Source organism: Caretta caretta, chromosome 11 (assembly GCF_965140235.1).
Source record: "Caretta caretta isolate rCarCar2 chromosome 11, rCarCar1.hap1, whole genome shotgun sequence".
Classification (NCBI taxonomy): Eukaryota; Metazoa; Chordata; order Testudines; family Cheloniidae; genus Caretta; species Caretta caretta.
In genome coordinates, this window is record NC_134216.1 from 2,751,455 (window position 1) to 2,774,953 (window position 23,499).

Here is a 23,499-nt window from a genome sequence, read left to right on the forward strand (position 1 = left end):
GGCGAAAGGCAGGCACGGACTGGGACACCCCCCAGCACCGCTGTGCCAATGCGTCTCCGTGCCAGCCCCCAGCCTGCGCCTGCTGTTAGGGTCACAGCCTTGCTCCTGGGCCGCAGACCCACTCAGTCCTGGGGCATCCCCGTTACTCTCATCTGCCCCTCCCGACGTGAGGCTGCCAGTCATGCTGAAGTGGAGTGTGTGTGTGTGGGGGGGGGGGTGTCATATGGACAGACTCCCCGTTGGGATGATCCCATCAAGTTGAACAGAGGAAGAGCCACTTTCTAGGTTACTGAACCAACCTCGGAACTGAGCAGAGAATTCCAGCCCACGCTCTCGAATTCTGTAGAGTGGCTCAAGCCATGCTCTGGGCTAGGCTATGGGATGCAGAGTATCTTCTAGACCCCTCTGGGCTTCATCCCCATCGGATCCCATCTGGTTTTCCTGTGTGCCCAGTCTGAGGCCAGCAAATTCGCTTCACTGGTGACCTGCAGCAGGGGCCGATCCCTGGGCTCCACAGAGAAAAGGTGAGCTTAAGCCTTTACACTCCGCTCCCCGCTCCCCTCCCTCTGCCCCAGAAGCTGCATTCGTTGATGGAATGAGAAATAGGAGAAACACGGGCAAAGCCCATTCTCCAGGGTCCTTTAACAAGGCCCCTGCCCCTCCGATCCTGTAACCAACGGGTTGCTGCATCTTCCAGATTGGGGTCAGTAGTGCAATGTCCTACTCGCTCTTCCCAACCTTCATGCAACTTCGCTAGCCTTGACTGGCCTCTGGCCTGTCCCTGGGGATAAGCCAGGCCCGTTTTCTGAGGCAGGTGTGTGTGTGTGAAATGGGCTGTCTCTCTACAGGGAGCCGATATCCAGGGGAAGGGAGTCCTTCACCCCCGCAGCCTCCTGCCAATGCCCGGTGGGAAAACTCCTTCCCCGTGCCTGTTATCGATGTTCTCAATGGACGGGCTCCTTCATGAGCTAACCAAGCCAGCTGGGCCGCAGGGCAGGGGTTAGCATGGGGTCTTCAGCATTCTCTCTCCCCCTGGTGTGGGGCAGGCCGGGATCTCAGTGTAAGGGGGGCAGACCCCCAGGGACTGAGGGTGCAGGGTGGGAGGGGACCAGGAGAGGTGGGAGGGATCTCCAGCTGGCAGATCACAGCGGGCGCGGAGCGGAGGGGCACAACGCCCAGAGGTGAGCTGCAGGCCAGGGCAGATTTGTGCAGGACGGTGAGGAGGCTACACAAGCCCTGGAGGCAGCCAGCGACAGGGTGGGGGCGGGGGGGGGATGGTTGTGGTGGGCTGGTGATTCTTGGTGGCCTCCAGTGCCCCTTGGTCCCCCAGGCTGGAAGGGGGGGTGGGCTCCAGCTGGCCCCTTTGGCCTGTGTTCCGGCGGAGTGAGCACCTGCAGCGCCCGTTAGCATCAATGGGACTTGGGGGGTGGGCGGCTAGTGCTCTGCTCAGGGGAGAGAGCCAGGGCCATGACTGAGCCAGGCAGACTGGCCTCCCCCGGGGGCTGAGGGAAACTGTCCCCACTGCCGGCCTCGCTGGATCTGTGCTGTGGACCCGCGACCTTCGCCTTCCAGCCCCTTTAACTGGCGTGAAATTTCATCAGCAGGGAAACTTGGCCAGGTAAATGGCCCCTGGTTCCTGTCCAGACAACTCCCTGCCGGGAACCAGTGGGGCTAGAGATACGGGGTTAGCTGTTCCCGCCTCCACTCCCAGGGGTCCGTCTCTGGGCGTCTGCCCTTTGTCCTGTAGCCACCCGCACAGAGCTGCGGAGCGCGTATCGTCAATCCCAAGTGTGTCTGGGGGCCCCATCCCCACCAAACCGGCGGATCTGACCCCACAGAGCTGCCTCTCCCAGTTAACCCGGTGTGGGGGACCCAGCCCTTTGGCACAACCTTGGTTGTGGTGTTGTTTAAACGCCGGCAGGTAGAGACCTGCCCGAAGGTGAGCGTGTGCCTGCCCAGGCCTCGGCAGTGACCAGACAGTGGGGATGATGCAAAGGAGGAAATGGGATGGGACTAATGGTGTGTAGACTGGACAGCGGAGATCACCTGCCTCGCCAGGACCAGCTGCCAAGGCTCTGGGGCTGCCGTGGCTGCCGTGAGGCTCGGGGGCTTTGGCGGAGAAGGCTGCGGCTGTCTGACTTGGGGGATGGAGTTCGTGCCGTGGACAAGGGGCCGCTTGGGAGAGCTCATGGGAGAAGAGGACAAGGGGGCACTCGAGGCTGGTATGGATGGCACAGCAGAAGCACAAGGGTAATGAAGCTGAGGGGTGTGGCAGGGGACTGTCAGGCAGGGTCTCGGAGAGGCAGCAAGTTGTCGCTGATGCGATGGAGAAGGGGGAGCAGCGAGAAAGGGGGTTTCGACAGCAGCGTCTCGCATGGATTTGGAGGTGAGGGTGGGGCCGAGGGTGCAGCAGCTGACCCATCTATTCCCCGGTGTCGGGGGTTCTCGGAAGTCGCAAGGCTGCTGTTCCTCAGCTCTGGGCGAGGTGGGGATCTCCGGGAAGAGCGGAGGCAGAGGCCTCCAAATTGGCTCTGCCAGGCATCACCCCAGCTGGGGTAAACTTTGAACCATCGACTTGGCCGCCTGCCGCGCCTTTGGGGGAGGAGGCGTTGGGCTTGTCTCCGCCAAAAACGGCGCATGTCCATCAGCACAGTGCCCCCTAGCGCCCTGCTTGGGGTCCGCACACACTCAGTGGGGAGTGTGCCCCCTGTTCAGCCCCACACATCCCCCCCTGGTACCAGGCTGGGGTATTAGAATCGGCACGGACGTGGGGAGGAGAGCGCCCTCTGCTGACTCACAGGTCTCATTCGCTGCCATGTACCGTGGGTTTTCCCCTGGGAGTCTCCCACCCCAGTACTGATCAGCCCAGGCCTCTCTAGCGTCGCCCTCACGTCTCTGGTCAGCTGTTTACAGCGTAGCTGCGGCATCGTGGAAATGTGGTTTTGTTTTTAATGGTGCTGAAGAAGCAACTCCCCCCTGTTAAGCTCCCCACCTGACTGGCTCTCTCTCTTGCAAAGGGGAGTCATTGCCCTGCGGGCTGGGGAAGGAGTCTAGGTCTCCCAGTGGATTCTCCCTAAGGGTAAGGCCCTTGCAGGGGCCTAGAGCATGCTTGGCGTAAGGGGGCTGAAAGGATCTAGAGCGCTGTGCAGTGGAAGAAAGGTGGCTGGTGGGCGGGGTTGATGCAACGTATCCATTGAGGAACAAAGGATGCAGCCAGACGTACAGGATGGCGGCTCGATCCTGGGAAGCAGAGACTGAAGAGGACTTGGGGGGGGGGTGTCATGGTGGATCATCAGCTGAACACGAGCTCCCAATGCAATGCTGTTGCCAAGGGGCCAAATGCGAGCCTGGGATGGATAACTGGGAAGCGCGAGTAGGAGACAGGTTAATTTTACCTCTGGATTTGGCACTGGTGTGACTGCTGTTGGAATCCTGTGTCCAATTCTGGGGTCCGCAGTTCCAGAAGGATGTAGATAAATATGAGAGGGGTCAGAGAAGAGCCACGAGAATCATTTAAAGGACTAGTTTCAGAGTAGCAGCCATGTTAGTCTGTATCCGCAAAAAGAACAGGAGGACTTGTGGTACGTTAGAGACTAACAAATTTATTAGAGCATAAGCTTTCGTGGGCTACAGCCCACTTCATTGGATGCATTGAATGGAACATACAGTAAGAAGATATATATATATATATACACACATATAGAGAAGGTGGAAGTTGCCATACAAACTGTAAGAGGCTAATTAATTAAGATGAGCTATTATCAGCAGGAGAAAAAAAACTTTTGTAGTGATAATCAAGATGGCCCATTTAGACAGTTGACAAGAAGGTGTGAGGATACTTAACATGGGGAAATAGATTTAAAGGACTGGAAAACCTGCCTTAGAGTGAGAGACTCCAAGGGACCAATCTGTGTAGCTGAACAAAGGGAAGGTTAAGCGGTGCCTTGATCACAGTCTAAAAGTACCTATAGGGGGAACAAATATTTGACAGTGGGCTCTCCCATTTAGCAGAGGAAGGTCTAACACAGTGGTTCTTAACCTGGGGTGCACGCACTCCCTGCGGGTGTGAGATGCCCTTTCTGGGGGTGCGAGACAGGCCAGATTTTTTTAGAAGGTAAATCATCGAAAACACAAATTAAGTAAAAAGAACAGGAGGACTTGTGGCACCTTAGAGACTAACCAATTTATTTGAGCATAAGCTTTCGTGAGCTACAGCTCACTTCATCGGATGCTGTAGCTCACGAAAGCTTATGCTCAAATCAATTGGTTAGTCTCTGAGGTGCCACAAGTCCTCCTGTTCTTTTTGTGAATACAGACTAACACGGCTGTTACTCTGAAACAAATTAAGTACAGGCACGTAAGTACAACTATTTTGGTTCATCAGACCTATGTCTTTATTAACATGATACATGATTCCTGAAATATACAAACAAAAAATATATCTAGGTTTAAAGAACTGACCTACTCCCAACGATTTTTGTTAAGGGGGGCAAGAACATATTTTGAGAACCAAAGGGGTGCAGGCTGCAGTAAAGGTTAAGAATCACTGGCTAACACGATCCAATGGCTGGAAGTTGAAGCTAGACAAATTCAGACTGAAAATAAGGTGTAAATTTTTAACAGTGAGCATAATTAACCATCGGAACAATTCACTAAGGGGCATGGCAGATTCTCCATCACTGGCAGTTTTAAAATCAAGATGGGATGTTTTTTCAAACATGTCCTAGTTCTGAAGGAATGATCTGGGGACAGGTCTCTGGCCTCTGCTATGCAGGAGATCAGACGAGAGGAACCCAACAGTTCCTGCTGGCCTGGAATCTCTGAATCTGTTGTGTGGGTCCCTCCTTACAATTCATGGGGAGCAGCTTCCCCCTTGTGACGCTTCCCTCTCCCTGCAGCCTCTTTAGCACCGGCTCTGCCAGGATGACTGAGGCCGCTCTCTGTCTCCCTGGTGTGTCCCACAGGCTGAAGCTGGTCCCAGTGCTTTATCCACAGGTCCCCATTCTTTATTCAAAGGCCAACAATCCTTTTTTATTTTTTCATGTCCTCCATGTAAGATTAAATTTGTAGTAATTTCACCTAAATGAACATGATTATTATAAAATTCAATCAAATTAGTAATTATTTGTTAATTAACTAGCTGAATAAAGAGCTGGAGTATGTGACAAAATATTTTTCAGGTTCCCCCCCCCCACCCCCGACACATCTCTGCCACCATTAGGCTGTTCTAAAGTAGCTGGGCCATGGCAAGGCAACACATTGGCTGCCTGGTGCTTTATCCCTGTCTATTGTAGGGTTACTAACAAAGAAAATGCCCGGTAGAAATGTGGGTATGAGACTCAGCGGAGTTTGGGCCAGAAATGAAAGCTTCAGTGTTGGGAGGGGCAGGTCCTTGTCTCTGGTTAATGGTGTCGTGGAGGCAGGGACGTGTCAGTCAGGAGCCCCTGGAAGTGCTTCGTCACACAGAGCCAGTCAAAACCCAGGGCCTTATTGGAATTTTTTAAAAAGATTTTGGCCTTTGAATAAGGAATTGGGAACCACAAATAACTGGGCCTAAGAATATAAGAACGGCCAGACTGGGTCAGACCAATGGTCCATCTAGCCCCATATCCTGTCTTCCGACAGTGGCCAGTGCCAGGTGCCCCAGAGGGAGTGAACAGAACAGGGAATCATCAAGTGATCCATCCCTTGTCACCCATTCCCAGCTTCTGACAAACAGAGGCTCGGGACACCATCCCTGCCCATCCTGGCTAATAGCCATTGATGGATCTAGCCTCCAGGAACTTATCTAGTTATTTTTTGAAGCCTGTTATAGTCTTGGCCTTCACAACTGTGACGAAGTGGGACTGTTCTTAATGGTTCCTCTGAATAGTGTGGGGGTGCCTCAGTTTCCCCTAGGCAGTTCTTAAGTAGCTAGGGGGTGGGATAAGGGGGTATGATCATTGCAGAGCCCTAGAGGGCAGGGGTGTGCAGGGGTCTGGACACAGAGAATGGCCGACACCCTGTTTCCTGGCAACTGATGTCCTGGGCCCTTCCCCCACTGCAAGGTGAGAGCTAAAGGGTTGGAGAACAAAGGAATCCAGTGCCCTCCTGGCCCGGGAAAGGGGAAAGCCCAGAGGAGGAGGGGCTGGAGGGAGTTTCAGTTTGGGGCTGGCTGGGACATGGAGTGAAGGGCAGACGTGGTTGTCTGGCTCACTGGCCCCAAAATGGACCCAGCTGAGAGGTCCAGTTCTCTGCACCTACAAGCTCTGTGTTAGACCATGTTCCTGTCGTCTAATAAACCTCTGTGTTACTGCCTGGCTGAGAGTCACGTCTGACTGCAAAGTTGGGGTGCAGGACCCTCTGGCTTCCCCAGGAGCCCCGCCTGAGTGGACTCGCTGTGGGAAGGGCACGGAGGGGCAGAGGATGCTGAATGCTCCGAGGTCAGACCCAGGAAGGTGGAAGCTGTGTGAGCTGTGTGTCCTGCAGACAGGCTGCTCACAGAAAGGAGACTGCCCCAGAGTCCTACCTGGCTTCATGGGGAGCAGTTCCAGAACATCGCCCAGGGACTCCGTGACAACAACATCCTCTGGCAAGGAGTTCCACAGGTTGACTGTGCGTTGTGTGAAGAAATACTTCCTTTTGTTTGTTTTAGACCTGCTGCCCATTAATTTCATTTGGTGAACCCCTAGTTCTTGTGTTATGAGAAGGAGTGAATAACACTGCCTGATTTACTTTCTCTACCCCAGTCATGATTTTAGACTTATTTCATATCTCCCCTTAGTCGTCTCCATTCCAAGCTGAAAAGTCCCACTCTTATTAATCTCTCCTCATATGGCAGTCGTTCTATACCCCTAATCATTTTTGTTGCCCTTTTTTTGAACCTTTTCCAATTCCAATATCTCTTTTTTGAGATGGGGTGACCACACCTGCACGCAGTATTCAAGATGTGGGCGTACCATGGATTTATACAGAGGCAACATAATATTTTCGGTCTTATCTATCCCTTTAATGATTCCTAACATTGTTCGCTTTTTTGACGGCCACTGCACACGGAGTGGATGTTTCCAGGGAACTATCCACGATGGCTCCAAGATCTCTCTCTTGAGTGGTAACAGCTCATTTAGACCCCATCATTTTATTGACGTCAATTCCTGCTTCAACATCAGCCCTGAGCAAAGTGAGGTCTCAGTTTTTGCAAATACACCCTGAGTCATCTCCTCCGATTCTGCCGACATCTGTGCTGGGAAGGAGTGGAGTACTCTGGGCCTGTGAAATAAATGCCACCAAACACAGTATAAAGGGAGGGAGAAATTTAACCTTCTGCATCTTAATCTCCCTTCTCACCCCCCCCCCCCCAGCCCAGCTGTTCTCCCACGTTCCTCATTTTAGGACTGGCTGCTAGTTTATGGGTCAAGGAAGCCGAGGGGCACGGGGTATTCACCAAGGAACTGTGGACTGATCTGGGGGGCTGCGGGGTGCTACGCATAGTTGGCATAAGAACGACCATAGTGGGGCAGACTAATGGTCCATCCAACCTATCCTGTCTTCTGACAGTGGCCGGTGTCCAGTGCGAATGAACAGAACAGGCCACCATGGAGTGGTTAATGAACCGTGGAGGCACTTAGAGGGGAGACCTCAACCTGTATGCATGACACCTCGTCTTCCTCCTCCTGGGATCCTATGTGGTAGTGATGGGAATAGGCTCTTAGATCGCTCAGTCTGCAGCTGAGCTAGATCCAGTATCTGTTGCCGCAGATCCAGGGGAGTGAGGGGAACAGCCTGCTGGGAGCCGTAGGCTCCAGGGTCTCCTTGCTCAGAATTCGAAGGGAGGGTGGCTGTGACCTGTTCTGTTGGGGGGGCAGCCCCGAGGTTCCTGGGGGCCCGGCAAGGTGGAAGGTCCCCCCCCCCCCCCCACGTCATGGAGAGCCCAGGTCCCATCCCTGGTGAGCTGAACTGGAGCTCGTGGCAGGGAGGGCGCAATAGCAGGGCGCCGGGGAATGCAGTGGGATTGCTGAGCAAGCACAAGGGGGCTCCTAACCCGAGGGACAAGGGAGGGAATGGCCAGGTGGTCTCCTAAGATCGAGTAGCCCCTGGCTACTGGGGTGAGAGCTGAGCTGTCCCTGGGGCTAGCCACCCGCTCTGCCAGACGTAGCACCCGGATAGCAGGGGCTGAGCCTTGCTGAGCTACCTCAGTCTGTGAGTATCTGGGCCTGCCTGGTTTTCTTCTGAACAGCAGGGGCAGTCAGAGCTTCGTGGGTGTCTACGGGACAGAACTCCCACACTAAAAGCACAGGAGGCCGCTGCCAGCTGAGCTGAAAGAGAATCTCCCTTATCTGCCAGCAGTAGGGGGCATATGACACACAATTGACCAGTTCTGATACCCACTAGCACAGAGTAGGGAACACACCACGCACATGTCACACCCATTAGTTTATGCAAAGCGATCCCAGTCACTAACAGAGGACTATGTCATGCACAAGCCAGGCCGGAGGTTGCAGGTGGGCTGGGAATCTGGCCAGATCCCCCCTGTGAACAGAAGAGGGGGGCTCCGTAAGCCATGGGAGCCCAGCGAAAACCAGGAGGCTGCGGAGGGGTGTTTTGTGCCTGTCTGACCTGGGTGACTCCCCTGAGGTGAGATGCCTGAGGGAGGGGGCAGCTGCTGCTGCTGGGGGCGGGGGCCCGATCAACGGTGCACACCCTGCCCCACTGCACACCCCAGAGGGTCCCCAGCGAGGCACAGAGGGGGGCTGCCGGGGGAGCTGTGAATCCATCCCAGGGCTCTCTGCAGCGCCCCTCACCGCAGCCTCAGCCCCTCTCCAGCTGCCCCCTGCCTTAGGCTCTGGGCCAGCCCCGCTCGCAGCCCCCAGGGATGGGGCAGCCCATGCCCAGCCCCCCTGCCCTGCGAACCGCACCTCTCCCCACTACGGGGTCCCCTCCAAACCCCACCCCGCGAACACGAGTGGGGGGCTGCCTCCCCCATGGGACCTGACCCACTCCTGGCTGTCCTGTCCCTTTAAGAGGCGGGGCGGGCCCGGTTGCTGCGGAGACCGTTGGATACATTGCAGGCGAGGGCCGCGCGTGGGGTGGGGGAGGTTCCCCAAGCCACGTGGGGTTCCCCCTGGCCAGGGATTTCGGGGTCACTCCGGGCTCTGCGTGCGGTCTTTGGGGGGGGGGGCTCCTTGCGAGCCCTGAATGGAGGGTTAGGGGCGCTCCCCTGGGGTGGGGCTGGGGGAAGGGCCCGATCTGGGGCTTGCATGAAAAAGGGGGTCCCCTGGGGTCATGCGCATGGGGCGGGGGGGTGCTCCCTCGGGGGGCTGGGTGGTTGGGAGGAGGGTTCCATCTGGGGCTTGCATGGACGGCTCAGGGGGTGGAGGCCTGGGTGGGGGTGTTCCCCCTCAGGGGTGTGCACAGAGGGTGGGGGGTGCTCCATTGGGGGGGCTGGATAGTTGTGGGGAGGGCTCTATCTGGGGCTTGCATGGAGGGCTCAGGGGATGGAGGCCTGGATGGGGGTCCCTCCTCGGTGCCGTGCGCAGAGGGGTAGGGGTGATTCCCCTGTGGCCATGCACAGGGGTCTCACTGGTTCTCCCGCGCAGGGCCTCCAGCCGTGGGGGTTTTGAGCTGACTCCTCTGACTTTGAAAGCGTCGCCCGGCTCTTCACCAAGGGATGGGTGATGCCGACTCGCCAGCGCGGGTGCAGAGGGTCCTAGCAGCCAGCGAGGGGGCCACTGAATTCCTCTCGCTCATTGGTGGGTGCTGCTCGGGTCGCTGTTATCCGGCGGGGTGAGGGGTTCGCTGCTCAGCCGCGGTCGCCCCCCGTGATGGAGGGGAGCCTGTGAACACGTTTCCAGCCGCTCACCTGGCCCCCTGTGACCCCGTGCAGAGCCATGAATGCTGCTGGCTGGGTGCGGGAGGTAATATCGTTTGCTGGACCAGCTGCTCTTGGTGAAAGAGACACGCTTTCGAGCACCACGGCGCTCGTCCTCGGGGCTGGGTATGTGGACGTGTGACTTTGCCGGCAGAGCCGTGTCTGGCCGTGAACATCTGACGGCAGAACCTGCATGCTCTCAGGCCCCGGCCTGTTTACTGGCACCCGTGTCAGTGATTCTGGGGTGGCGTGGGAGTCTGGTGCATGCGTGTGTGTGAGACCATGTCGTTCTCTAGTGGCTGGGCCCAGGGGCTGGAAAGGCCTCTGATTTACAGCTAACGCAGCTACTCCATGGCACACAGGATAGCGGCCTGTCTGTGGTGCGCACCGTCCCAGGCTGCACCAGGGTGTCACCGTCTGACAAGCAAAACTATCGCTGCGTTTCTTTTAAAGATCATTAGGTGACGCACTGAAGAGTCAGTCTCCTATCTGGCCTCCCATCCGTAAGGGGTCTTTATTGGGCTCCCCAGCCTGCCTTTACTCCCCCACCCCACCCCGCCCCAGTCCCCGCTGCTCCTCTCGCGGTGCTCTGCAGAATAATAACAGTACTTTGTACTTACGTGGGAGGATCGCAGAGCCCTTCCCAGCAATAATTAACCCTCAACAGCCCTATGAGTGAGGGGTTTGGAAGGCAGGAGACTTGGATTCTGTTCCCAGCCCCACAGACTCACTGGGTGATCTTGGCCAAATCACACCCCCCTGCTGTGCCTCGGTTTCCCCCATCTGTGAAATGGGAGTAATGAGGCTTCTCCCTGGCACCGAGGGATTGTGAGGAGGGTTGGTCACAAAATGTTTTTTTCCCCTATGGAAAATATCTGTCAAGTTTTTGGTGAAAAATTGGAATCCGAGCTGCTGCTGCAGTGTCTCTTGGGTATTGTAGTTCCGATGCGTCCCACTCTTATTCTCCTCTATTGTCTGGGCTCTCTGGTCAAACTACATCTCCCATGATGCACCATGGTCTCCCCTCTCAGGGAGGGGTGCATCAAGGAGAATAGGAGCGTGAGTCTCCCAAACTACAACACCCAGGAGGCACCTCAGGAAAGGAACTATTTCAGTTTTCAGGAATTCAGTTTTCTGATAAAGAATCAAAAGGTGGAAGGCAGGCACTTTCCGTGAAAAGCTGAATTTTCAGTTTCCATGAAAAATTTTCAACTTGCCCTAGTTGTGAAACTCAGCTATTTCCAGTTTGCTGTGTAAACTCAGATGATTATTATTTTATTACTATTCTGTTAGGGGAATGCTGCCATCTAATTTTATGGTGGGGTAAACTGAGGCAGAGAGAGAGGTCAGGTGGCAAGACAGTGATAGAACTAAGAACAGATCCCAGGACTCCTAGTTCTCCCAGCCCCCTCTCTCGCCTCAACATCACACTCCCTGGCAAGAGTCAGAAACAGAACCCAGGAGTCGTGACTCCCGACCCCTCCTCCAGTTGCTGCAGGTGCTGGAGTTGATCACATTGTCAGCATCCCACTGTGTATTCTTCTGGTTTCACTTCTGCCTGAGATGCTGCTGTGGCTGATACCCCATCTCTTGAGGTTGCTGTGGTTTCGATTACAATGGCGCATTTGTTGTGGCTTTCGCTAAATGCCAACTTCCCTCCGGTTGCAGCGAGGGATGCCCACTCACACCTGCGTGTTTTGTAGATGTCAAAGATAGGGGAAGGCTGGGTTGGGACCATCCCCAGGGGTCAAGGCAGGGTTGTCCTTCACAGAAATCTGTGTTAGCAAATGTTTCTTGCTAGCCTACCTGTCCCTTTGCTCTGCCCCATCCGAATCGATTTACAATCACCGTGAAGATAATAAGGCGATAAGTAATAGCATGGATTTGTCAAGAACAAATTGCATCAAACCAACCTGAGAGCTTTTGTTGACAGGGTAACAAGCCTTGTGGATGGGGGGGGAAGCGGTACACATGGTATATCTCGACTTTAGTAAGGCTGACCTTCTCATAAACAAACTAGGGAAATACAACCTAGATGGATCTACTTTAAGGTAGGTGCATAACTGGTTGGAAAACCGTTCCCAGAGAGTAGTTATCAGTGGTTCACAGTCAAGCTGGAAGGGCATAACGAGTGGGGTCCCGCAGGGATCAGTTCTGGGTCCAATTCTGTTCAACATCTTCATAAATGATTTAGCTAATGGCACAGAGAGTACACTTGGATAGTTTGAGGACCATACCAAGCTGGGAGGGGTTGCAAGTGCTTTGGAGAATAGGATTAAAATTCAAAATGATCTGGACAAACTAGAGAAATGGTCTGAAGTCAATAGGATGATACTCAATAAGGAAAAATGCAAAGTCCTCCACTCAGGAAGGGACAAGGAGTTGCACGCATACAAAATGGGAAATGACTGCCTAGGGATCTGGGGGTCCTGGTGGATCACAAGCTAAACATGAGTCAACAGTGTCAAACTGCTGCAAAAAAGGCCAACATCCTTCTGGGCTCTATTAGCAGGAGTTTTGTAAGCAAGACACGAGCACTAATTCTTCCGCTCTCCTCCGCGCTGATCAGGCCTCAACTGGAGCCTTGTGTCCAGTTCTGGGCGCCACATTCAGGAAAGATGTGGACAAACTGGAGAAAGTCCAGAGAAGAAGAAGGACAAAATGATTAAAGATCTAGAACAGTGGGCTCCAAACTGGGGTGCACGAGATGATCCCGGGGGGTGCGTGGCAGCAGGAGCACCGACGGACGGCACTCCGCCGTTTTTCTCCCTTCGGCGGCAGCTCTGCACGTCCACGGCTGGGGTTCCCCTCCGGCGGCCCGCCTGCGGTAAGTCTCCGTTCTTCACCCCGAGGATGCGTGAGCCAAAAAGTTTGGAGACCACGGGTCTAGAAAACATGAGCTATGAAGGAAGATTGAAAACATTGGGTTTGTTTAGTCTGGAGAAGAGAAGACTGAGAGGGGACAGAAGAGTTTTCAAGTACATGAAAGGTTGTTAGAATGAGAGAGAAAACTTGTTCTCCTTAACCTCTGAGGACAGGACAAGAAGCAATGGGCTTAAATTGCAGCCAGGGAGGTTTCGGTTGAAGGAAAAACTTCCCAACTGTCAGGGGAGTGCAACACTGGAACAAATTGCCCAGGGAGGTTGTGGAATCTCTGTCGTTGGAGGATTTTAAGAACAGGTTAGACACACACCTGTCAGGGATAGTCCTGCCATGAGTGCCGTGGACTGGACTAGACCTCTTGAGGTCCCGTCCAGTCCAGTCCTACATTTCTATGATTCTGTGATCATTCTGACTGCGGTACTGCCTTCCCCTTGGAGTATGTCAGAGAATCCATCTCACCCCCTGGCATTTACATCCTTGAGATATTTGCCATCCCTTCCCCACAACCCCTTGGCCAAGTGAGACAGAGCTTGTTAAATCTCTCCCCCTGGCTTGATCCCTCCAGCCCGCTGATCAGCCCCTCTCACTCTTTTCTGAACTCCCTTTCATGTGTTTACTGAGGAACCCACAACAAACACACTGTTGTCAATGTGTGTGCACGGGAAAGACTTCCGTCTCCATGGCGTGCTTAGGAGATGGGTGGTCTGGTGACTAACAGACAGGACTGAGAATCAGGACTCCTGGGTTCTCTTCCTGGCTCTTGCGAGGAGCAGGGTCTAGTGGTCAGAGCAGGCACTGGGATTCAGACCCTCTGCTCTACCGCAGCCTTCCTGTGTGACTTTAGGGCAAGTCCCTGCCTCCTGCTGTGCCTCAGTTTCCCCATGTGTTACATAGCACCGTAACACCGACCCTGCCTTGTGGGTCTCTGAGGCTTTACTAATGGATGTTTGAGACCCTTGGTCAGGCAGAAGGAGGGAGGAGTAGGATTGACTTTTTGGCGGGGGGGGGCATCTAGCCACACTGGGGGCTTTGGGAGGAATGGATGGAGCCCCTGGAGGTCTGGGTGTGGCAGTGACCTGGGCTGTCGTCGTGTCCTGTCTCCCAGGCGCAGAGGAGTTGAGCCCCTGTCTCTTCGCGGAGTCGCTGGTCATGGTCTCGGAGAGCGGCCAGCCGCTTGGGCAGTTCTCAGTTTCGGTGCAGCCAGCCTGCTACGAGGAGCAGGGCGGGCAGGAACAGGACTGCTTTCTGGTCCGCGCCGCCAGCCAGAGCACCGTCAACGAAGTGCCCTGCAGTTCCTCCATCACGGGTAGGCCTAGGAGGCGCCGCTGAGCCAGTGTCTGCAAGGGGGAGCAGGCTGGGGTAGGGAGACACCCGCTAATGAGATGCCAGATGGGCCCCGATTTCTCTCCCTTCCTCCCCAGCCGCTCTTGCTCTGGTGAGGTCCCCCATCCCAATCCTCTCAGCCCCACGTGCCGAGACGAGATGCAAGTGCTGCCCAGCCTTGGCCCATTGGTGCCTGCGATCTGGCTCCAGCAAGAGGCAGGAGTGGCCGTAAGCGCCCGTGGGGGGCAGGCCTGACCCTCGCCAGCTGGCCCACACCTCCTTCCAGCACTGCAGCCTGGGGCCCTGCACCCGCGGCCGGCGCCCCGCAGATCACCAGGTGACGGGCGTCACTCACGAGCGAGATGAGGTCTTGCACCTGCCAGCACTCCCAGCCCCTGCCCGCCTGTGGCCAGGGGACTGGGGGACCCCGCCCTTGCCCCCTCCAGCATGGCGCATGCAACCATTAGGACATCCCAGGAAACTCCCTCCATTGGCCGCCAAGAAGGAACAAGGATTTTTCCACTGTCCCCAGAAGTGAAAATGGGCCGGTCCGTGGCATGGAGATCCGGACATGCGGTTCTGGGCCTGAATGTAATTGGCTCCCACCAGTGCTGCTGAAGGTGCCGAGAGGCAATGGCGCAAACAGGTCCACCGCCAGCTGGAGCACGTGGACAAATAGTCCCACCCTGGTGGTCCTGTTGTTCTAGCAGGGACAGCTCTCCGCTGGGATCCGCCCTGGGGCACCCATGGGCAGGGGCTGGGCAGCGGCAGGCAGACGGGGCGCCGGGACTCCCTGAAATACTGGGCAAGCCCTGGGCTCCCGGTACATTTCCAAGGCACCTGCAGTCAAGGCCAGAGGGACCAAGCCGGGCCAGCAGGCGGGATGGTGGGGAACTCTGGCGATGATCTGGGCTGAGCGTAGTTTTTGTTTCCTCTCCATCAGCTTATGTATCAAAGCGGCTGGAAACCCTGGAGCAGCATCAGCATGAATACGTGAAGGTAACTGCCCGGTCGCCGGCAGAGGGCAAGATAAACCCGCTGTTATCTGGCTCCTTCGCAGCCTTGCCTTCCCTGAGGTAGATCTCCAGAGAGGTCCCTGGCCCCCTCAGCTGTCCTCTCTGGGCTGGAAGCACTGTCTTGGGACTTACCCAGCGAGTCGGGGTTCAGCTGGAATTAGAACCTGGATCCTGCCTGCTCCTCGCCCCGGTGCTCCAACCACCGGCGGGGGGTGTTTCTCTCTCCCTCTTCTTTATGGGGTAGGTGGCTCCGTGCCCCTCCAGGAGTCACTGGGACCTGCGGCAAGCGTCCTGACTCAGGGCAGAATCGCAGCGTTCACAGTGGTTCCTGCGCTGCGGATGATTGGCAGGAGAGACAGCTGGGCCGCTGCTGTTCTGGGTCAGATCGCCGGTCCATCCTGCCCCCAGACACCCTGGATTTGGCCATCGCCCCAGCTTCTCTGCCAGCACCCCTCCTGGATCAAACCATTGGTCTCCATGGCCTGGCACCATGCCTTGGGCAATGGCCAATACCTGTGTCTTCAGAAGGTGGAACCTGCCATGATGCACCGGGCCAGTCATACAGTGCTGCCCATGGAAACATCCTTCCTGATCCCTGCAGCACTGAAGCATGAGGGTTGGTTCCCTTCTCGCTGGGTGTCTGAGTGGGGAACAAGCAGGTGAGCCACTCTGGATCCAGGCTTTATTGAAACAATGAGATGAGACCCCAGGAGGCCGGATTGTCCCCAGGGGGGATATGCCCCCAACACCTCTGGCCATAGCAGCCTACACCCTGCCAGGTCCTGCACCCCTGCCCTGCATGCCTCACTTTGCTGTATTTGCTCCCTCTTGCAGTTCAGAGCCCACCCCCTGGACAGAAAGACCCACGTAGTGAAGCGCGGAGGCAGGCTGGTCGTCACGAAAATCATTGAGGAAGGAGAGGTGAGGGCAGGGATTGTGTCTGCAGGGATTTGAAAGCCTGGCTGGCCCCCTGCAGAGCGCTGGGGTGGGGAGCTCCTTATAGGGCTTCCCTCCCCATCCCACACACCCGTTTGTCCTGAAAAATGCTCTCCGCCCTGCTAAGCCTGTTCCACGGGCTGCGGCTGTCCCATGGCCAAACAGCAGGGGGCGCCGTCGCCTGCACCCGTCTCTGGCTCCCACTGCTGGTGCTGGCGGAGAGGGGGGGCAGAGGTGGGGGGCAGGTCTGGCTGCACTAACAGGGCAGCCTCAGGGTCTTGCGGGGGGTGCTCTGAGTCAGCTGTCGGGGGCGGGTTCATGGCCCCCAGCCTCGGAGTGTGGGTGGCAAGTCTCACTAGGGGCGCAGGTTTCTGTGGGGAGAAATAGGGGGCAAACCCCAAAGCACAGGGCCCCGATCATCCTAGGGCTCCCTGCCTGGGGTTCCTTAGCAGGAGGGGGCCCACCTCCCAGCAGCAGCTCAGCGTGTGTCACGAGCAGGGCCAGCCTGGGGTCTCGGGAGCTGAGTTGCCCCCCCCCCCCGCCCGGGGCCCCGTGGTTGCCAGTGAATTTCTTCCTCCCTCTTGTTCTGGGGGTGCAGGCCGGTTGCAGAGCCAGCCTGGGATGCTGGGTCCTGGGGATCCCACGTGCCAGGCTGGGTCCCCATCAGTCCCCTTCCCCCCCATCTCTCTGCAGCATGAGGCCCAGACCCAGAGCTTCTCCTACAACTGCGCCTCCCTGCACGGCCTCGTCTTGGAAGCTGCCAACTTGCTGGTGCTGCGGGTGCTGGCCAAGCGCAGGGCCGTGCCCCAGGATACCTTCCTGGCCTTCGACACCGAGGCCCACGTCTGCACCTCCGCCTACGTGAGTGCTGCTGAAGCTGCCCTCCGCCCGGGCACGGCTGCACCCGAAAGCGTCTGCCCCAGGCGGGCGGTCGCCCCACCCTGAGGGCAGGGACTAGGGGATCCTGTACCCTGATGGGGAAGGGGCTCCTAGACAGTGGGGTGCAGGGTGGATGGGAGGGTTTAGGGAGATCCACTGGGGAGGGGGCCTGGGTGTGGGAGGAGAATTGGGGGTCGTGGTGGGTAATCAGCAGAAGACAAGCTCCCAGTATGACCCTGTGGCCTAAAGGGCTAACGCGATCCTGGGCCGTAGAAACGGGAGTCCTGAGGAGCAGCAGAGACGTTCTCTCACCTCTGGACTGGGCTCTGGTGCGGCCGCTGCTGGAATCCTCTGTCCAGCTCTGGTGGCCACCGTTCAGGCAGGCTGGGGATAAATTGGAGAGGGGGCAGAGAAGACCCACAAGAAGGATGAAAGGGTTAGAGAACCCGCCTTGTGGTGACGGACTGAAGGAGCCCCAGCCGTTTAGCTTAAGGAAGAGAAGGTTAAGGGGTGACATGAGCGCAGTCTGTAAGTATGTACGTGGGGAACCCGTATTTAATAATGGGCACTTCGGGCTGGCAGAGCCAGGTCAAGACGATCCAATGGCAGGAAGTTGACGCCAGACACGTTCAGACTGGCAATGAGGCCTCCGTTTGTAGCGGTGAGAGGAATTCACACTGGAGCAATTTCCCAGCCATCGTGGTGGATAATCCGTCACCGACAATTTCTGAATCAAGAGGGGCCTGCCCAGGAATAAAGATTTGTCCGCTTTTGGAGGGGCACTTTCTGCGTCCCCCGCAGCCAGAGGAGCTGGTCTTGGAATCTATGAATCTGTGACCTCCCTCCATGCCCTCCCCCATATCTCCTGGTCTATAGCAGCTGAGGGGTGGGGCGGCTGGGGGAGCCACTATCCAGCCTGAAGGCTAAAAGGGCTTGTCCTGCTCCCTGCTTCTCTCACCCATCTCTCCCTCTGCAGACTGCCATGGGCTTCCAGAAGCAGCTGGTGGGCATGACGGAGGTGGAGGTGTTTGGGATTGAGAGGGCCGTGTACCCGGACGAGGGCATCCCCATGACCTGGCAGTTCTATTTCCTCTCCGACGGGTAGGAGAACCCAGCGGCCCGTCACCCGCCCGAGCCCTGCTCGGCTCTCGTGCTCCCGGGGCCGCTCCTTAGCTCTCGCTCTGTGCGGGCAGTACCTGGCCCGTCCGCCTCTGCCCTCCCTGGGGCCTGGGAACAGCCTGCCTGTGTCCCTCGAATGCTGGGCCACCCTGGCACCTCCTTCCCAGGGGCTCAGCGGGGGGAGCCTTGCTCCAGGGGTTTCCAGAGGTTGGGATTGCTTCCTGCCACTTATCTCCCAGGGCAACGGGGTCAGATTTAGTCTATCGGGGCGGGTGGGGGGCTCCAGATCCTGTCCTCCAGCTCCTGAGCCAGTCACCCGCTTTGTTTCTAAAAGGACATTGGTTATTAAACATCCCTGGATCCACACTAGGGGCAGTGCAGTTCCCTGGGCCTCTCGCCCCACTCCCGCTGCCAGCTCCCCTGCAGCCTTTCCGGGCCTGTGCAGATGACAGCGGGAATCAAAGCCGGGGCCTTGTCGCCCCGCAGCAGGAGGGGAAGCTCCGTTCGCTATGGGGCTGCCATCGGCCGTGGGAGCCTGCCCAGTAGAGGGCAGCGCGAGCCCATCCCTCCCTTGCCTGCTCTGATGGCCCAGGAAGGGTCACGCCAGGAGAGCGCCCCTGCCATGCTGCTGAGCCGGAGGGCACCCCGTGCTGTGCAAGGCGTCCTGGCACTTCCTCCCCGTCCGTCGGCACGGAGGGCTGACAGCGGCACAGCGGGGAGCCAGCCACACTCGGCCCCTTGGCCGGGGAGGCGACCCCCTGGCAGAGAAACGTCTGGCCGCACAACCCCAGCTGCCCCCGGAGCGGTGGTGCCCGCCCGCGTCCAGGCACGTACGAGGGAATAACAAATCCACGGCACCCGTCTCTGCACCAGGCGCGGGGGCTCCCAGGTCCCCGCGGCGGGTGGGCCCCACAGCCAGGCCTGGGGAGGTGGAAGGTAACAGTGTAGGGCCAGGTCCTTCACCCGCTCCTCTCCATCACCCAGACATTTGGCCCGTCGTGTCCAGGTTGGGTCCCCGGCCACCATGCTGCTCCAGCAGCTGCCCGTTCTCATCGATGTAGGTAAGGAGCCTGGAGGGGGTCCGGAGGTGGGGGTAGCGTCATGGGCTGGGGAAGGGGGTCCAATGGTACGAAGGGTACCCGGGTCTGTGCCGGAGCTCTCTGAAACGAGACTCCTTCTGATCTGGTTCCAGGAGCGGCTAGTCCCTCCCCAGGCTGCGGACGCGCTGTCAGAGTGGGCGTGCGGGGGGTCACGGAGGGTTGGACACACGCGTGTCCCCACGGTGTTGGGAATTGCAGACCGTCACCCTCTTCTGCCGCCGCTGACCCAGGCACCAGTGGAACGGCCTAGTGGCAGCACTAAGAGAGCTGGCCAGCATGCGTCCCCGCTGCCCTCTGTGGCGTTGAATTGGAACCACCCTGCTGTGTGTCAGAGGCCCCATACTGCTGACAGCTAATGGGGACTCCTTGAGCTCACATCTTGGAGCAGGAGGCTCTGGGGCCCAGACCCTCAAAGGTAGATAGGCTGCTTATGCCCACTGATTTCAATGGAGATCTGGGCCTGAGCTCTCTTCCTGCTGCTACCGTGAGAGGGCGCGGGATGTGCAGAATAACGGTGAAGCTGGGGTGGCCCATGGGATTGGTACAACGGACAGAGCCGGGTTAGCCCCTCCGGATGCTGCTGGGCACAAGAGACACGCTGGGCTCCCGCCCTAAACCCGTTTTCTGAATCCCGTGTCATGAGACCTGCTCGCTCTCCCCACTCTCCCAGATGAAGCGGAGCCCCGGCCTGTCTTCGAGAAGAAGTCCCTGGACTGGGAGGAAGACGTGCAGCTTTATTCCCAGTTCCTGGACAGGAAGGTGAGTTGGGGGAGCGCGGGGCTGTTCTGAGGTCGGACCAGCCGCCCCCAGGCTGCAGCTCCCGGCATGTGGGGGGAGGCCGAGGGGATGTCACTGGTCCAGCTGCAATGGAGATGTTTGAACGGCGGGACCTGAGAGCGCTGCAGCATGGGAGAGGGAAGAGCGGGGGACAGTGGGGGGAAGCAGGGGTCAAAGCAGAACCAGGCTGGGTGAGGGCGCCGCGGAGGGTTTGCCCCAGCACCGGGAGCTTTGGAGGGGCGGCCGGAGGCTGGATTGCACGTCTCGTCTCCCGGCCCTACCGTCGGCTCACTGTGTGGGCGGCTGCCTGCCAGTTCTGGAGCCGGGCGCAGGACGCCAGGCCTGCCTGATCGCCGGTCTGCCTGGAGATTGTGGCTTGCCCCCCCGCCCCCCCCGCCCCCCGCAGCCGCCGGCGCGAGGCTGATGGAGGCGGGGCCTCTTTCCCCTTGCAGGAGGAGCTGCAGGCCGGCCACGCCTCCTACGCCCGGCGCCACCCGGAGCTGCGCACCCTGCTGGCCGACTTCCTGCAGCTCCTGCTGCTGCGCAAACCCGACGACGTCCTCCCCTTCGCCGCCGAGTTCTTCGCCCCGTTCGCCACCCAGCGCCCGCCGGGCAGCGCCTTCCAGGCCTCTGACAAGCCCAGCCCCTTCCGCGGCCGCGTGTGAAGGGCCGGCTGCCTCTGGGCATTAAACCGGCGGGTAGCAGCTTCCAAGCATTGAGCTCTGTTCATTAAACCCGGGGCGGAAAAGGAGTCAGGGTGGGGCTGGGGGAGTCACTGCCAATGGGGCTGGGGAGTCCTCCGGTCGATTACGTGGGAGGGGCGTAACCCCCAGACCCTCTGGCCTTGGACCACGGTGTCACGAGGCTGGTTCTGGCGGGACCCAACGGAGAGTGCCAAGTCAGGACAAACTGCTTCAAGCAGGGCAGTTACAGCCCAGGGCTGGAGTTTCTGTGCCCACCAAGGCAAACCAAACCAGCCAGACAGAGAAGACTTTGGTTTTACCCCCCTGGCTAACCACATGTCACACAAGCAATTCCCTTAGACACCCCAGTTTCCCAGTATCCCCACCAGTGCCACTGGTAGGGGGACAGATGGTTATGAAAACCAATACCCCAGTAAAAGAACAAAGCTTCTCTCGATCCCAAAGGACCAAGCCCCAGACCCAGGTCAATGTACAAGTCAGATCTTACCCACAAATCACGCTGTTGCCAATCCTTTAGAATCTAAAATCTAAAGACTTATTCATAAAAGGAAAAGATACAGACGGGAGCTAGAATTGGTGAAATGGAATCAGTGACATCCAGTGATGGCCAAGTCCTTGGTTCAGGCTTGCAGCAGTGGTGGAATAAACGGCAGGTTCAAATCAAGTCTCTGGAGAACATCCCCAGCTGGGATGGGTCCTTCAGTCCTTGGTTCAAAGCGTCAGGGTAGCCAAGTCCCTCCAGAGGTCGGAAGCAGGACTGAAGACAAGATGGAGGAGCTGCAGGAGCTTTGTATAGTCTCTTGCCGTGTGGTCTCTTTCTGTGTCCCAAAGACAAGCTGCCCATCCCATGGCCTGGAAACACCTCAGAGTCCTGTCCCTAGGCAGGTCCCTGCACACCTGGCTGAGTCCCCAGGCGTGTCTGCCTTCTCTCAATGGGTCAGTTGTGTAGCTGATGGTCCTTAATGGGCCACCCAGCCGGCTAGGCAGAGCTGACACCAGCTTGTCTGGGGTGTCCCCCAGAAACAGAGCATAGGTTTGAAATACAGACAGTACAGAGCCAATATTCCTAACTTCAACTACAAAAATGATACCCACAGATAGACAGCATCATCCTAACCAGCAAACCATAACCTCCTCTTAGACACCTCATTTGACCCCCTTTATACAAGATTTGGTGCCACTACAGAACCTTGGTTGCAACAATGATCTATACGGTCCCAGTTCAAGTCAGTAACGTGACACACGGTCTGCCACGTTCGGACTAAGCTGCCGTGATGGGGAGAACTTGCAACAGCGCTGCTACGCCCCGGCCCTTGGCTAACGGGAGCCCGTTGGGCGTATCCACACCCAGCACTGCCTCTGGTCATTGCAGCACCGGTGCACGCGGGTAGCCGTCCGCCAGGCCCCCAAAGCAGGGGTTGGTGGGTGCAGTGCTCCCCAGCGGGGCCGCACCCCAGGCTGGTTACAGAGGTGAGCTGGATACATGAGGGGAGTTTGGTAACATGTAAAAGAACAGATGAAATTAAACGCCCGGTATTCATCCATTGGAACGAGACAGGCCTTGAGATCAGCAGGCTGGCCTGTCCCTTCGCCCCTGGCTTTATGACACACGGCCAGGCTGGGCGGGAAACCACAGGTCAGCAGTGCTGTGCAATTTTAGGCAGGGGCAGCTGGGTCCTTTCTCTTGACTGGCCACCAGCCTGCAGGAGTCAGGTGGAGATGGGAGCCAGAGGTCTCTGACTCCAGCTGCGTGGGCGGGTTAGGAGCCTGGTGTTGACTCAGCCCAGAAAGATCAGGAAATTGACCTTTCCTCTTGTAATGCAGGGACGGCTGATGCCTTTGACACGAGCTTGGGCTGCCCAAACTTCTGCCCCTGCAGGGTTTTGCAGGACACAGAATTGCAGGTGCAGAAGTCTACCCAGGCCTGGCCCCTTTTGGTCCTCAATCCCCCTCCCCCTTCCCAGGGTCTGAGACAGGGTGAGGATAAGGGGGCTGCGGGCCTGTAAGTGTCCCCCCTTCCCCTGCCCGCACCGTCACCACCACCTGAGGAAGGCCAAGAGCCCATCTCATAATACCCGTCCCTTCCAGCCCAGCTCTCAAGCCACTGGAACAAAGGTAAGTTGTATTCTCCCCATGGGGTGGGGGGAAACTGAGGCACAGAGCGATTCTGACCTGTCCTGCATCACCCTGCAAGTCTGTGGCAGAGGGTGCAATAGAAGCCAGGCATCCTGACTCCCAGCCCAGACCCTGAATCACATCCCTCCCCCACAGAGCTAGAAACAGACCCCTGGAGCTGAGAGTCCCGCCTCCTCTGCTGTAACCTCTAGACCGTGCTGCTGTTGCAATGCCAGTGGGGCTCTCATGGGCTGGAGCAGAGGACAGACCTCCTATCTGTGTACAGGGAGGACAGAGCAATGGGCTGGGTCCAGCCCACTGTCCCTGTTTGGCCTTGGCTTTCCATGCCTGGAGGGTGATTCACCAGTGCCGGACAGGAACCCAGCTCCCCCAGGGCGAGCAGCTCCTGGTTACTGCAAAATGTTGCAATCACAGACTTCCCCACAGAGCTCACGCAGCTGGGGGGAGGCTGGGCTGGTGATTCCCAGCAGAAGACACCCCCCCTGCCCTGTACAAACTTGCTCAGGGCGCCTTTACAACACCCCAGCAGGATTAACGCAGCCCTGGTGTCCCTGATCCCTGCAAACCCTGGGGCTGTGGGAGATGCTGCCGGGTGGGGTGCGTGGAGGGGCGCTGCACCAGAAGCAGCCGCTGGAGCTGGCGGCTGCAGGGGGACAAGCATGCTCAGGAGCAGCTCTGCCTCTCCACACTGGCACTGGGCAGCCAGCCTGGGGGGCGCCCCTTTGGAGGGGTGTAGCACTGCACTCAGCAGGAAGGTCCGTCCTCCCCCCCTCCCCACA

General features: G+C 57.6%; 1 protein-coding gene across 7 annotated transcripts; it reads left to right on the forward strand.

The window, feature by feature from the left end:
- The first annotated feature begins 84 nt into the window (after positions 1-84).
- CATIP (ciliogenesis associated TTC17 interacting protein) lies at positions 85-20,595 on the forward strand. Of its 7 annotated transcripts, none has more exons than XM_048868743.2 (11): positions 9,009-9,047; positions 9,576-9,728; positions 12,417-12,674; positions 13,836-14,036; positions 14,997-15,052; positions 15,904-15,990; positions 16,699-16,866; positions 17,861-17,985; positions 18,988-19,064; positions 19,774-19,862; positions 20,333-20,595. In XM_048868743.2, the coding sequence occupies exons 2-11, from the start codon at positions 9,647-9,649 to the stop codon at positions 20,543-20,545; spliced, it is 1,356 nt and encodes a 451-aa protein (XP_048724700.1). In that variant the 5' UTR covers positions 9,009-9,047; positions 9,576-9,646; the 3' UTR covers positions 20,546-20,595. The 7 variants fall into 7 exon arrangements, with proteins under 7 accessions (XP_048724703.1, XP_048724700.1, XP_074973804.1 ...); XM_075117703.1 differs by having other exon boundaries at positions 9,013-9,047; positions 9,585-9,728; XM_048868744.2 differs by lacking the exon at positions 9,009-9,047 and adding an exon at positions 9,080-9,181.
- Positions 20,596-23,499: the final 2,904 nt, after the last annotated feature.